Source organism: Oryzias melastigma, linkage group LG6 (assembly GCF_002922805.2).
Source record: "Oryzias melastigma strain HK-1 linkage group LG6, ASM292280v2, whole genome shotgun sequence".
NCBI lineage: Eukaryota > Metazoa > Chordata > Actinopteri > Beloniformes > Adrianichthyidae > Oryzias > Oryzias melastigma.
Window position 1 is genome coordinate 4,094,128 of NC_050517.1, and position 16,040 is coordinate 4,110,167.

The window sequence follows — 16,040 nt, forward strand, 5'->3', positions numbered from 1 at the left end:
AAATAAATGTATTACATATTTACAGTCTGACAATGAGAGAAAAACATCTCCTGAAAAGCTTCAATATATTTCACTACTTTAATTTTAAATATCTTTTGTGAATGAAGTTTGCCTGGGCTTCTTCCTGCAGTGGGTTTAACATCTGATTTATGTCATTTTGACCCAACAGTTTGCATCGACATGCAGAACTTGCCATTGCTTTCTGTGTTTAGATAAATGCTGTGCAGATTTGATGCACATGGCCAGGGAGGCCCGGAAGCACAAACTGGGGCCCCTGCACCCGGCTTACAACCTGCTGCAGCTGGTCCAGGACTGTCTGCTGGGCAGCCTCCCGGAGGACGCCCACATCCGGGCCTCCGGGAGGCTCTGCGTGTCCCTGACCAGAGTGTCTGATGGGAGGAACTTGCTAGTGTCACAGTTTAGCAGCAGAGAGGACCTCATTCAGGCATGTGACTTGTTTTAGTTTGTGTTTATTGTATGCAACAGAGAGGTTTTCTTCTGTTGGCTAATCTTTCTTTCTGTGTTTTCCAGGCGTTAATCTGCAGCTGCTTCGTCCCTCTCTACTGTGGTGTTATTCCACCTACATACAAGGGAGTTGTGAGTCACCCAGCACCACATTTATTCACTTTCTGATGCACTCTATTGTTTGTGGAGCTTCTATTACCCCACGTGTCAAAGTCAAGGCCCGGGGGCCGGATCACTTGATTTTATTGTCATTAATGACCCGATGTTATCTTGCACTCATTTCTAACTTGTGTGATTTTGACAAAATATATTTTTATGGAGAGTAAAATATTGAAAGTTATTTAAGGTTTATGTTGATTTATTCTGGAATAATATTCCTGCATTTTTATTATTATTAATTATGTCAAAAATTACAGTTTTAAAGTTTTAAAAATTGTCATTCTGCTAGCTTTTTGGACTATTTTGGCATTGACTAAGATTTTTTAGGGTGTTTTGGAGTTTAGCTAATATTTCAGCTACATCCTAGCTGTTTTGGCTAATTTTGGCTTTTTTATTTATTTATTTTATGCTGTTTTGGAGTTTAACAAATATTTAGGCTACCTGCTAGCTGTTTTGGCTAATTTAGGCATTTGTCTCGGTTTTTCAAAGTCAAAGTCAAAGTCCCACTATTTGTCACGCACCTTGGTGTGTGAAATTTGTTCTCCGCATTTGACCCATCCCCTGGGGGAGCGGTGAGCTGCAGACACAGCCGCGCTCGGGAACCATTTGGTGGTTTAACCCCCCAGTCCAACTCCTTAGTGCTGAGTGCCAAGCAGGGAGGCACTGGGTCCCATTTTTAGAGTCTTTGGTATGACTCGGCCGGGATTTGAACCCACAACCTTCCAATCTCAGGGCGGACACTCTACCACAAGGCCACTGAGCTGGTATTTTAGGTTATTTTGAAGTTTAGCTATTTTTTCAGCTACATGATAGCTGTTTTGGCTAACCTAAGTCATTTTTTTATGCTAATTTGGGATTTAGCTATTATTTTAGCTGACTATCAGCTTCACTGCTTTCAGCTATCAATTCCAGCATCTTCAGCTATCAGCTCTAGCATCTTCAGCAGCTAAATTCAGCTTACAGCATTCACACTAGCATTATCACAGGTAATTCTATATATCTAGTTCATAATTATGTTAAAAAGTTACAGTTTTAAAGTTTTAATACTGTAGTTTTAAAGTGTTCAATAAATGTTTTTCCTGTTCGTCCCGTGACCTAAGGTGTGTTTGGGATTTTGGCCCCCTGTGAGATGGAGTTTGACACCCCCGTATTACCCCGTAATGTCACGTTGGACTTTAGGAGATAGATTCTCTTCCTTTTTATGACATCATCCTCAGACATAACATCCACACATTCAGTCACACAAAAAACAAAATTACTTTATTGCATGAATGACTTTTTTCCTTCAGTCTGCCCCCATGCTCACACCTCAGGTGTTGACTCACCTTGAACTTGTTTCCTGTCTACTCAGCACTATGTGGATGGTGCTGTCAGTGACAACCTGCCTCGCTGTGACCAAGGAAACACGATCACAATCTCCCCGTATGCCGGTGAGAGCGACCTCTGCCCCCGAGCAACCACGCTGACCTTTCATGAAGTGCGCTTCAATAACGTCAGCATCCAAGTCAACTCAGAGAACTTGTATCGAGTGACCAGCACGTTCTTCCCTCCAGACCCTGAGGTGAGAAACAGATTAAGAGTCCTGCAGCACAAGTCAGTGTGTCTGTTTAGCCCAGGGTCTCCAACCTTCATCACCTACAGAGCCGATCGGGTCGATTTCTCACCAACCAAACACAGAGTCTTCACTCACCCTAAGATTCTGATTTATGCTTTTGCTGCTGACATGGTACATTTAAATGAACTTTTGTTTTTCATAAATAAAACATAAGTATAAAGAGAAAATAGATCTTTAAAAATAGTTTATAACTTTTGACAGAACTTTGCATGACTTCCTTTCAAAATAAAAGACACCCTATAGGATCATGTTAATACAGCAAATACAGCAGGAAGTGGAACGTCATTTATAGTAACACACTTATTTCAGTGATTGGAAAAAAATGTTTATTTTCATAAATATAACCAACAAAACTAAATCAGAGCTAATGAAGCGATCGTTACCATAAATGAAACCACGAGGAACACTTTAAATCCTTGAATTTGGTCAAAAAGAGAAAATCTGATTGATAATCCAGTGGATTATAATTTAATGTATCTTTAATTCTGGTTGTGCTTACTGACAATAAATTGATTTTCTGTGATAAATGAAGTTCAAATGAAATCCAAATGTGTCATGTGACGTTGATAAATTACAAAGAATTGATGGAGAATTACAGCTACTGTTGTTAGGATCCTCATTCAATGATTCTGTCCTTTAACTGTTTGTGAAGGAGTTGAATAAAGTTTACGTTACTTTACTTTCTTTTACTTTACTTACTTTTTCGTTTACAGTTACTTTTTAAAACTCTTAAATATTTTATTTTAACCAAAGAGCCACTTGTGGTACTGGAGCTGCAGGTTGCAGACTCCTGGTTTAGCCAAAGTAATAAACTACCTGACTGTTGTGGTGGAACCTTGAATCTACAAACAATAAAAATGTGTCACAAGATTATAGCACTTTACAGTCCATTATTTTAACCTACGAGATAAGGTTATGTTAAATTTGGATTTATCAGTTCCCAAAAAAAGTTTATCTTAAGTTTTAAAAAAATCAAGCACCAACAACCTAAAGCAAGACGTTAATCATTTCCAGTGGCAAATATCTTTCAAAGTCCAGTTTAGGTCACTCTACATTATCTTTTGAGAAATGATTTCAGACATTTCACTGTCAACTGAGGCTCTGCTTGCACAGAATATAAAATAGAGCAAAAATAAAATGTCTTTAAGTCAGAGGTGTCAAACTCAATCACAGGCCAAAATCCAAAGTCCAAATTAGGTCACGGGCCAAACAGGATAAACATTTATTGAACACTCTAAAACCAAATATTTTTCAAAATTAAAAATTGTAACTTTTTGACATAATTATGAACTAGATATATAGCATTACCTGTGATAATGCTAGTGTGAATGCTATAAGCTGAATTTGGCTGCTGAAGATCCTGAAATTGGTACTGAAAACACTGAAGCTGATATCCAGGTAAAATATTCTCTAAATCCCAAATTAGCCTAGAATACTAAAACAAAAAAACTTAGGCAAGCCAAAACAGCTAGCATGTAGCTGAAATATTAGCTAAACTCCTAAATAGCCTAAAAAATCTTAGTTAATGTCAAAATAGTCCAAAAAACTAACAGATCTGTAACTTTTTAACATAATTATGAATAATAAAAAGGCAGGAATATTATTCCAGAATAAATCAACTTAAACCTTAAATAACTTTCAATATTTTACTCTCCATAAATATATATTTTATCAAAATGATACAACTAAGGGCTGCACGGTGGCGCAGTGGTCAGCGCTCTTGCCTCACAGCGAGAAGGCCCCGGTTCGAATCCCAGCTGGGACCTTTCTGTGTGGAGTTTGCATGTTCTCCCCGTGCATGCGTGGGTTTTCACCGGGGACTCCAGCTTCCTCCCACCGTCCAAAAACATGCTTCATAGGTTAATTGGTGACTCTAAATTGCCCCTAGGTGTGAATGTGAGAGTGGATGTGTGTGATTGAGGCCCTGAGACAGACTGGCGACCTGTCCAGGGTGAACCCCGCCTTCGCCCTTCAGTAGCCGGGATAGGCTCCGGCACCCCCGCGACCCCGAAAGGGAAGAAGCGGTCTGGAAGATGAATGAATGAATGAATGAATGATACAACTAAGAAATAAGCATTAATAACAATAAAATAAAATGATTTGGAGGGCCAGATAGAATTACCTGGAGGGCCAGACAGAATTACCTGGAGGGCCGGATCCGGCCCCCGGACCTTGACTTTGACACATGCTTTAAATTGACCTAATTCTGATGGACGTCCAATTGAAAGTAAAAAACTCAAGAACAGCATTCAATAGCTTTTACTGTAATCATAATGACAGAATTAAAGAGCTTTTATGGTTTTATAGAGTAATCTCTGGTATTTTGGAACTTGCAGGCAATGGCTGAAATCTGCCAGAACGGCTACATGGATGCTCTTCGCTTCCTGCAAGAAAACAGTAAGAACATTCTCTTTGCTTGTCCGTAACTCAAACCGTTGCTAATACTGCAAACGAATTCAAACTTCATGCAGTCAAATGTTCCAACTCCTTCAAATTTCCTGTTTCAGATCTGATCAGCGGCGAGTCGCCCCTCAGGAGTCTGGGAAATGAGGACTGCAAACACGCTTGCTGTGATCTGCTCGAATCAGGAAAATCCAGAGAGAAGAGCAAGCAGCCTCATCAAGATCACCATTGGTTGGATCCAAAGAGCATCGTGAACCTGCCAGTGAACATCCAGAAGGGTACTAGAGGATGACCTTCAGGAAACAATCATGCAAAGCAGATTCAGCACCATCACGCAGTTGGAATCATTTTCCTGTTTTCTTCCCAGTCCTGTGTAAGGCGTGTAAAGAGACGCATGCTGTCGGGGGTTTGTTCACACAAATGACTGATTACCTGCCAAAGAAGGTGACATCCTACCTGCCCTTTGAATGCCTTGCTCAAAGGTACTTCCTCACCGTTTCTGTCAGAGTTACACCAAAACTGTCTCCATTTATAAACATGTTTTCTTACTGATCTCATCATTTTACCAAAAATAAGAGACAAATACAATGAAAAGCACGAATAATGTCAACATTTATTCCACCAATATGACTTTAGGAAACTTGTTTTTTATTCTTGAAGATGAAATGTTTGCTGTTTTATGTCAGAATTTTTTGGAAGTCTTAAAAGTTTAAAGAACGTTTCTTGTAGTTTTAAAATAATTTAGTCCATATTTCATTACCTCATGATGACATTTTTGACCTCCTTTAAAGACCATTTGCATATTTTTATAACTGATTTATATATTTATTTTTATTTAACTATGAGTTGACTTGTTAACACCTGAGGCGTCGCCGGTGACGCCTAAACACAAAGTCTTTAGCAAACTGCAGCTTACTGGATCGCCGAGACACTTTTCTGTGTCAGAATCTGCTGGAATGATTGTGTTAATGGTTGAAAAGTTACAGTAAATCAAAGAACATAAACACTGGAGCTCTGGAGTTAAATTTTTGAAGAGAATCTGGCCAAAACATCAGTCACAAAAACATTTGGACAATAAGAGAAGGACAAGTGCAAAAACTATTTAAAGTATAAAAATAGAAGAGAAAATACAAAAACAGATCAGAAACAGTACAAAAATAAATGCAGCGTTTGATAGACTCTTGTTGAATATTTAAATATTAATAAAAAAGTGCTAAAAGTAATAAAGTGGACAGTTTTATTTTTGTTTGGTGTTTCAGGCAGAAGATGCAGCCAAACTAAAGCTTGTTGTTAACATTGATCCTAACATGAGGAAAATATGATAAAACATTCTAAAAGGTCGTCATAGCAGTGATTAGTTAAACCCACCATTACAAACACTCAAGGACACAGATAAGGAGTCAGTCATGTAAACAACAGGTTTTACCATCAGAGACCTTTGAGCAGACTTTTAGTGGATTTTGCTTGGTTAGCTTTTCATTTGTTCATTTTAGTGAACTTTTTGTTATAGATGAAACAAAAGACAGTCATTAATTAGTCTGAGATTATTTTTAGGGTTTAGCTAATATTTTGGGATGAGTAAAGTTTTTTTTTCAAACCTATTTGGCATTTTACTGAGATTTTTTATGCTAATTTTGAGCTTAGCTAATATTTAGCAACATGCTAACTTTTTTGGCAAATGTGGCATTTACTGAGATTTTTAGGGTAATTTTGAGATAAGCTAAGATTTTAGCAGCCTGCTGGCTTTTTTGGCAAATGTAGCATCTACTGAGAGTTTTTTTAAACTTGCTTTATCAACCTTTTCTGCTACTTGTAGTTTTCCAGCATCTAATGGTTTTTCTACAGGTAATTATATTTTGCAACATTGCAGTGGCAAGGCTATTCTGCAACTCTACACTTAGACCTAAAAAAAATTGCAACAATTTTTACAACTTTTTTCCTTTAAATGAACTTCGGGTTTTCTGCAAAAAGTTACGCAATTAGGCAGTTAAAACCAACCACCTCCAGCAATTCTGCAATCAAACGTATTTCCCAGGAAAAGCACATTTTCTAGTTTGTGTTGTCTTTTAGATAACTGGCCTCTTTCTGAAATGTGCAAAAAATAAAAAAAAAATAAAATCTGATTTATTTATTAAAATAAATCCATATACTTGTGGAAAGAGAAAACGTATGTGTTTTTGCTTTTTAAGAGTCTGATTTCCTCCTCCAGAGTCAAAGGTTGGATTCCAGATGTGCCGAGGGACATTAACTGGCTGTTTGGCTCGGCTGAAGTCAAGCAGGATCTGAAAGTCAAGGCAGAAGACAGGCTCAGGTAAGCCGTTCCTGTCCTGATAAGCTATCTCAGAGTTTGGATAAGGAAGATAACATCAGGATATATCTCCCCCTAAACTGAAATGTGAAAACTTTGGTCTGCTTGTGAAATCCTCTGAAACATTCAACCTCCAAGCTCGGCTGTTTTTTTGTGCAAAACGTAACTGCAAATGCAAAAGATCCATCCGATGAAACAGTGTTTTTGGTGTTTGTAACAGGCTCTTGTGGCATTTGACTGATGATGAAGGACATTCGTAAAGACAATTAAACTTAAGTATTTCTTTATTCAAATTGTTGTGAATCAGGAGCAGACAAATGAATGCAGCTGAATAGCATGTTTGTGATGTAAAAGCCCGCTCCCTGCTCCGCTCTGGAACGGGGAGGGAAATGAGGGCCACACCAACAGACCTGAACACAACTCAGAGCTGGATTTCTAATGAACTGATGCTGGTCTGCAGAAACTAATTAATAGAAAAACATTTTTTGGCTTGAAAGTGCATTGTTATAATTTAAAAAAAACACAGGAAATGTTCTGGAAATAGATGAAAAGATGATCGGATTGAGTCTTTACGTTACTACCAAGATGATTTTACTCTCTATGATACTGGTGTTACTGATGCATGACAACAACACAAGTTTTCATTAACTGTCAAACACTGCATTTCTTTTGCAGTCATCCACCGTTGCGCAGGTGCACAAGCCTGCCGTCAGACCTGAATCTGTGGAGTCAGAGGAAAGAAGTCATAAAGGCTCTCACGCTGAGCGCAGAGGTCAGCTCCGGGTTTGATGAAGGCTCCACAAAGTCATCCTCCCCTGCTGGAGGCTGGGGTCTGGGCAGAGTGATGGGCTGGATACAAAACCTGAAGCCCAACAAAACATCAGAGCTGAAGTAAAAGATCTCTCCTGCACATTTACTGCACTCAGTTATTTCTACCTGTGTGAGAATATTGCATTCAGTGAAATGAGAGTCTTCTGTGTTTTGTTGCAAAAGCATAAAGAAACAAACCAGAACAGTTAACAGTAAACTTCTTCTGCTTTTACAACTTTTAGGTTAATTCATGTTTTTAATCTCCTGAAACTCACCATATGATAAAACAGGAATGACCAGAACTCCTCACAGACCTGCTTAATGTTTTAGCACAAATAATGAATCTTCATTTATTTTAATCGTTCAAAGCTTTAATAAAACAGTTACAACATTGAAAGAGATTCTTGCATCTTTAATTAGTATTTTAATTTAATATTTCCTTTATTAATCATTTGTTTTTGTTTTTTATACTGCAGCCTATTTTGTCCATTTTTAAAAAATAAATATTTCTTCTTTACTTGTGTCAGACTGTTGTTTGTTATTGGAGTTCTGCTGCACCCATGTGGCCATAAAAGTGATGCAGCTCAAAGATTAAAACTGATCAGGTGTTAAGTTTGTTACTATAAAACAATGCAAGATAAAACCACCTTACAGCAGTGGTTGATGTGGATCGCCTGGAGCTACAGGTTCAGCTCAGGTAAATCTTTTCCTCATAAATAACGAGTCTGAACCAGAGTTGAGCAATAACAACTGCATTGTTTCTTGTTTTCCAGCATGACCTTGTAGTGTGACGCACTATCTTGAAACTGTTGGAAATGAGGGCCCGTCAGATCTCTGAGGCCCCTCCCACACCACTAAACAACAGTCACACGATGTACTGTAACCCAGCTGAGTCAAGGGAGTCGTGTCACATTGGCCTCTACTGTCCTGCTCTATGGTCCTCTGAATTTAGTGCCAAATCCCAGCAAGGATCACTATGAGAAACACGGTTCAAATCCGTCAGACTGCCGGTGAAAACTTGGTGGAGGATGTTTAACTGGAGCGAGGAGTGGAACATCTCCTTTTCTGGATGTGGATTCAGGAGTATTTACTATGTGGGAGTTCTGAGCTGCATCCTGGAGCGAGCCCCTCAGCTGGTCCACGGTGCCGCCAAAATTGGTGGCGCTTCATCTGGATGCCTGGTGGCAGCAGCTGTGACTGTAGGAACTCCCATGGGTGAGTCACTGGTGTGCAGTACAGACGTTGCTTCAACTCCCATTACCCTGTTCAGTGTCTTAAAATCACACACAATTAGTTTTATTTTTCTATCAGCATATTCTACTGTTCTTCTGATAACAAACCAAAACTCTCACCTTAACCAGCAGCAAACACGTTTCTCCGTAGGTTCATTGACATGCAGAGTTGATAAAATAGTGAGGGCAAACTCCACATAGCGTCATATTCAAAGGCAACAGAGGAGGATAAAAGCTAAATGCCGACTGCTTAAACCCAAAATCTTAACTAGGGATGTCCTGATCCGATCACGTGACTGAAAATCTGATCCGATCACGTGGTTCCCAACAAACATTGACTCATCTTTTTGAATTCCTCCTGGAAAATCTTCTGTGATTTCTTTTGTTACAAGTTGATTCTGTCCTTTTCTATACTTTGGAAGCATGTGCTGTTTGGCTTCCACCAGCGTAAAGCTGCTTTCACCAGAGTGAATCCCGGCTTCACCAGCTGGATGAGCTCAGAGAACCTGCAGCTCAAATGGGTAAAGGAAAAAGATGAAAGTTCTGGACATAAACGCTCGCTTTGGATTAATATTCTACCTGCTGATCAAGTCACTGAAAACCTCACATTCCTGAAGCTGAGTTCCTGATTGGCTGATGTGACGCAGTAACAAGTCAGACTTCAGGTGTTTACATTTTGACCGTGCCGCCCAGTTCGCGCCTCGTTTCTCAAATCGAGCTGCTGGCAGATCTTTGCAGCACGTCAGTCGCTGAAATATGCTGAAAAAGCTATTAAAGCTAAAGTCACTAAACTTTCTCAAGTGACTAATTATCACTTATACTTATACCTGATCGGGACATCCCTAATTTTTAACATACTGTAACTTTTCAATTGTCAGCAGACACCAGACGGCTCACGCCGCTTTTCTCCTTCAAAATCTACTGTTGATTGTGTTAGCAATTAAAAAATTACACTAAATCAAAGAGCTGGAGCTCTGATGTTAAAGGATTAATTTCTGCTTTAAATTAAAACTACTTTGTGATTTTCTTTTTTCTTTAAAAAATGTCACATGATCTCTGATTTTTTGCCATTTTCCTGTTAGAACAGCTCTGTTTGGACATCCTGACCACAGCTAAGGAGGCCCGAAAACAGGGCCTTGGGGTTTTCCACCCCAGCTTCTGTCTGCTGCGGACGGTGCAGCGCTCCTTGCTGGATAGGATCCCAGACGATGCCCATCTTCGAGCGTCTGGAAGGCTGTGCGTGTCTCTCACCCGCCTGATGGATGGAGAAAACGTTCTGGTGTCAGAATTTGCCAGCAGAGAGGAGCTCATTCAGGTAGTTTGTCATGGAACAGCATGTTCTTTGGGTGTCTTGTTTTTGACCTCGGTGTACTTTGTTTAGGTTCTCATGTGCAGCTGCTTTTTTCCAGTTTACTGTGGATCAACGCCTCCTTCATATCGGGGAGTGGTAAGTGGAAATCCAGTATACATTGTTAGAAAATATATTTATGTACTTATAAATCATCCAAAAAAAAGGCGCTAACGAATCTTTTCATTTGTATTAATTCTAATGATTTTTTAGAGAAGGGGGGTCCAATTTTTTCACAAAGAGGGTCAGATTTGGTGAAGTGAAAATGTTTGAGGGCCAACCTGTTAACCTGATTCTTTGAACTATTTTAATAAGATCCAAATCATCCATATAACTAGATATATAGCATTACCTGCAATAATTCAAGTGTGAATGCTGTAAGCTGAATGTGGCTGCTAAAGATGCCAGAGCTGTTAGCTGAAAATGCGGAAGCTGAATGCTTACTAAAATATTATCTAAATGCCAAATTAGCTTAAAAAAACAGACAAAAAGACAAAAAATGGAAACATGCCTTAAATAGCCCAAAACAGCCATTTTAGCATGTTGCTAAAATACTAGCTTAACACAAAATTAGCCCCAAAAACTCCATTGGATGCCAAATTAGCCAAAAAAGCTGGCATGTTGCTGAAACATTAGCTAACTCAAGAACAGCCCCAAAAACCTTAATAGATGCTAAATTATCCAAAAAAGCTAGTACGTTGCTTAAATACTAACTTAACAAAAATTAGCCATAAAAATATCATTAGATGCCAAATTAGCCTAAAAAGCTAGTACGTTGCTAAAATATTAGCTTATCACAAAATTAGCACTAAAAACCTCATTAGATGCCAAAATAGCAAAATATCTAACACATTGCTAAAATATTAGCTAAATTCAAGAATACCCCAAGAAACCTTAATAGATGCTGAATTATCCAGAAAGCTAGCATGTTGCTAAAATATTAGCATAACACAAATATCAGCCCTGAAAACCTCATTAGATGCCAATTTAGTCAAAGAAAGCTAGCACATTGCTAAAATACTAGCTTAACACAAAATTAGCCCTAAAAACCTAATTAGATGCCAAATTAACCAAAAAGCTAGCTTGTTGCTAACATTTTTGCTAAACTCAAGAAAAGCCCCAAAAACCTTAATAGATACTAAATTATCCCCAAAAATTAGCATATTGCTAAAATATTGGCTAAACTTTAAATTAGCCATAAAAACCTCAATAGTAATAACGTTTTGATACCCATATTGCACAGGTTTCAAAGTGCACAAAAAGTTTCATGAACTTTGTGAAAATCAATTGCACCAATTGGAAAAAATCTTACAAAACTGTGTAGAATTTTAAAACTTGCGTGAAATTCAGCAATGCCGAAGGTACAAGCATGAATTTCCTGAACATGTTGATTGTTTTTAATTTCATAAATTGCAAAAATTAAATAATTTGCAGTCATTTGAAGAAAATGCCAAAGGGGGACAGCCTTCATCTACCAAAGTGAATTCCAGCAGTCTTCATAATTGTTGCTTACATCATGGATTCTGATTGTGTCTCCATCTTGCTTTGGACCTTCTCTGCAGAACTACATGGATGGAGCCCTGAGCAACAGCATGCCCCTGTTCGAGCTCAGAAACACCATCACTGTGGCTCCATTTTCAGGAGAGAGCGACATTTGCCCCACAGAGGGTACTTTCAACTTCTTCGAGGCAAACTACGGGAATGTTAGCATTCAGGTCAACACCGGGAACGTTCATCGTGTTTGTACGTCCTTCCTTCCTCCTCCACCGGAGGTGAATCTGCAGTTTCTCTCTTTTTTTGTAATTGATTTTAAAGAGTTCTGCAGGAGTTTTATCATCAAACTGTTTATTTTATTTTGGAAGATGCTAGCTGAAATCTGCCACAACGGCTACATGGATGCTCTTTGCTTCTTGATAAAACGAGGTTAGAGCTTCTTGTTCAATCAAAGCTTTCGTTAACCTGTTCTTCATCATCATAAACGTTCTTCACATTGTTTTAAATAAAGGTCTCAGCAGTACAGAGTGTAATCCCTGCAATCTGTTGTTGGAGGAGCACAGAGCCAAACCTCCATGTTGTGATTTGGTGAAAGAAAAGAGGAAGATGAAAAAGATGCTGCTGACTGAAGGAAACCATCAACACCAAGAGCATTGGTGGCTGGATCCTAAAGTCATAGAAAACCTCCCGTCTGGTATCAAGAAAGGTAATGAGGGTTCTGAAACAGATAATTAAGAAAAAGTCAAAACATGATGTTAAATATGTGTTTATAATTTCCGTTGATTAACCCCGGTGTCGCTTAAACACAAAGTGTTTAACACACTGTAACTTTTCTGCCGTTACCACATTAATTCCAGTAGATTGTCAAGGAGAAAAGCTGCTCAACGAGCCTGCCTTTTTATTATTCATAATTATGTTAAAACGTTACAGTTTTAACGTTTTAAAATTTGGCATTCCGCTAGCTTTTTGGACAATTTTGGTATTTACTAAGATTTTCTAGGCTATTTTAGGGGTTCAGCTAATATTTCAGCTACATGCTAGCTGTTTTGGCTAATTTAGGCTTTTCTTTTTAAGTTCTTTAGGCTGTTTTGGAGTTTAGCTAATATTGACATGCTAGCTGTTTTGGCTAACCTACCTTTTTTATGCTAATTTGCCATTTAGCTAATATTTTAGATGGTTATTAGCTTCAACGTTAGCTTCAGCATTTTCAGCTATCAGCTTTAGCGGTTTCAGCTATCAGCTTCAGCATTTTTAACTATCAGCTTCAGTGATTTCAGCTACCAGCTTCAGCGTTTTCAGCTATCAGCTTTAGCGGTTTCAGCTATCAGCTTCAGCATTTTTAGCTACCAGCTTCAGCGTTTTCAGCTATCAGCTTGAGCGTTTTCAGCTATCAATTTCAGCCTCTTCAGCTATCAGCACCATAATCTTCAGCGGCCAAATTCATCTTACAGCATTCACACTAGCATTATCGCAGGTAATGCTTTATATCTAGTTCATAGTTGTGTTAAATATTTACATTTTTAAAGTTTTAAAAATGTACTTTTAGAGTGTTTAATAAATGTTTATCCTGTTCGTTCCGTGACCTGAGGTGTGTTTTGGATTTTGGCCTCTTGCCCGATTGAGTTTGACACCGCTGCCTTAGGTAGAAAACTAATGTTGGCTTGTAACCATCACATGCTCTTGTAAAGCTCTGCAGTTATGGATCATCTGTGGAAATTTTGATAATAAGAAATCATAAGAACAGCAAAAATGCTTTCAGTAAGACAAGAGTGAAGTTATGTATTTTAATCACATTTAATTTGAAGGACATTTGAAATGATTGTTTTAGGAATATTTATTCTTCTTATTGCACCTCTGTTTCATATCATCCAGTAGTTTGTAAACTCCATGAGTTTTCCGCTCTTCATCATGATTTGGTGGGTGTTGTTACAGTGCTGTGTGAGGTGTGCCGAGACGCTCGTGAGGCTAACAGCTGGTGGTCTCAGACGACAGACTTCCTCCCGGTGAAAATCTTCCTGTTCCCACTGACTCTGCTTGTTGTGTCCCTTCAGTTTGCCCTGTTTGTGGTCAAAAGGTAAAGTGATGCAGCAGAGATTATGGAGGAGAAATATGGCGGCAAATTTACACCAAAAGTCTCACGTGAGACTTTTGGTGTAAATTTGCCGCCATAGAGAAAGAAACGCTTCTGAGGAATCATGACTTGAGGAACTTCTTTCTAGGGCTGGCTTGATAAAATTGATTAATCTCTTTGAATCAATCTAAGCTTAATAGATAAATAATCCATAAAAATATAAATCGATTTAGCACATAAAGCTAAAGTCCGCTAGCTTGATGCTAACGTTTAATGGAATTTCCCATAGGACGGCTAATGCTAACGCTCAGTCGACCTAAACGTACATTACTGACTAAATGAACATTTTTATATGAATTTTCCAAACTCTTAAGGAAATATTTTTAAAGTAACTATTTGTGGTTTAAAACACAGTTTTCTGCTCATACTGTCTTCTTCTGAATAAGGTGTACTTCTATAGTGTGATCTCCACCTAGTGTCCAAACTGAAACGTCCTCCAGGAGAAACAGAACAATGTTTCCAATGTTAATGATCTGAACATTTTAGTTAGAACTTCTCCTTTAGAGAATCTATGTAACTCTGGATGATATTAACAATCTCATTATTTCACTGATACATTTACAGTATGTGAACTGGATCAGATTCATATAAATATAATCAATATATATAGTAGATAATTAATGTATTTCTGAACAAATGTTTATAAATGTGTAAACTTAAATTTGAATGAACCAAATTGAATTGAGTGGGTTGAAAGAAAAAGAGAATGAAATCAGAGTTGATTGATCCAGGTTCTGGTGAATTGAATCAAATTGATTCTGGAAGTTATCGTCGATACCTGCCCTACTTATTTCTTCTTCTTTGCAGTGTGACGATCATCTTTATGAACAGACCACCACAAACTGCTGATGGGATCAGGAGAGCTCCTCAGACGTACACAGAGCATCAGAGAGATCCCCTCAAAATGACAGGTCTGAACCGTCATTCATGTGTTTGTTGGATACGTCGATTTTTGCTATTTTCTTCGTTGATAAGGGTTGTTGTTTTTACATTTCTTTACTTAACTGAAACTTAACTAAAAATACAAGCAATGAGCAAGCATCTAATGAAGTTCAGACTCTCAGTGGGATGATTTTCTGTCCTCTCACCTTTAGGGCAGCAGAGCAGCAGTACGTCGTCTGACTCTGCAGTGAGCTGACAGGAGGCAGCAAAGCCGCCAGCTCAAACACTCATCCAGCCGTTTTCTGGACCCTCGTAGTCACAAAGATGCTGGAGCCTCCCCAGATACTGCTGGGTGAAGGCAGGGAACCACTTATAGAGCCACAGGAAGACAGGCTACCACTAACTTACTCACATGTGAGGTTCAAGTTCATGTTTTGGAGTGTGGGAGGAAGCCAGAGAAAACCCTCACATGCACCAGTATTCAAAGGTGATATATCTTTACTCGACTGTTTTGTTCAGAAGTAAAATACCTACATGTATATTTATTTAAAATTCTCACATAGAAACAAAAATACATGATACTTTGAGAAAAACAAATGTGCAAATATCAGAAAGACTTTTATTTAGTCCTGAAACAAAATGATGTAATAGGGGAAAAAAGCCAGTCATTCCTGACAGGACTCCTTCAGCTGGACTGCATCCCTACTCCAGGTGTCCACCACCGGGTACGGGGGTTACCGCCGCAACAGGCGCCAGAGACCTTACACAGCTCTGGAAAGCAGCAGAGACAGAGGTGGAGAACATGGTCCACTCGGGCTCAATGTCACCAACCTCCGTCAGTACCTGCTTGAAGTTTTCCCGGATGTGAGAGTTTAAGGGTAACAAACCCTAAATCAACGTTTTCTGTCTGTTGACCTCCATAAATAAGGCTTTAAAAGTTCTGTCTGATGGTTGTTGACAAGTTAAAATAAACTTGCTTAATTCTTGAAAATATAGTCAAAATTGTCTATGTGCTGCCCTCTACATGTTGAATGGAGGTATTACATTTTAATTTTATGATGGTCAAACCCACTGATATATATTACTGGATTGGCCCTTGCCTATTTGCTGCTATAGATACAGACACGCCTGACCCTAATTGAGCATCAACTTAAAAACAAAAGAATTTGTGAACTTTTGCTTTCATAGCTGGA

The 16,040-nt window shown here is 38.6% G+C and overlaps 2 protein-coding genes across 2 annotated transcripts in view; both read left to right on the top strand.

The window, feature by feature from the left end:
- The window catches only part of LOC112151928 (patatin-like phospholipase domain-containing protein 2), a 10,030-nt gene extending 1,694 nt beyond the window's left edge, over positions 1–8,336 (top strand). The window contains exons 2-9 of the mRNA XM_024281060.2: positions 213–445; positions 532–597; positions 1,976–2,185; positions 4,576–4,636; positions 4,747–4,920; positions 5,010–5,124; positions 6,852–6,953; positions 7,626–8,336. Coding sequence (XP_024136828.1) covers positions 213–445; positions 532–597; positions 1,976–2,185; positions 4,576–4,636; positions 4,747–4,920; positions 5,010–5,124; positions 6,852–6,953; positions 7,626–7,845 — 1,181 coding nt within the window. The 3' untranslated portion in view covers positions 7,846–8,336. The remainder of the gene's footprint in view (positions 1–212; positions 446–531; positions 598–1,975; positions 2,186–4,575; positions 4,637–4,746; positions 4,921–5,009; positions 5,125–6,851; positions 6,954–7,625) is intronic.
- A 300-nt stretch (positions 8,337–8,636) lies between these two features.
- On the top strand, positions 8,637–15,764 carry LOC112151964 (patatin-like phospholipase domain-containing protein 2). The gene is made up of 9 exons (XM_024281129.2): positions 8,637–8,975; positions 10,075–10,307; positions 10,374–10,439; positions 11,903–12,112; positions 12,203–12,263; positions 12,346–12,540; positions 13,767–13,908; positions 14,773–14,876; positions 15,060–15,764. The coding sequence occupies exons 1-9, from the start codon at positions 8,789–8,791 to the stop codon at positions 15,101–15,103; spliced, it is 1,242 nt and encodes a 413-aa protein (XP_024136897.1). The 5' UTR covers positions 8,637–8,788; the 3' UTR covers positions 15,104–15,764.
- The last annotated feature ends 276 nt before the right edge of the window (positions 15,765–16,040 follow it).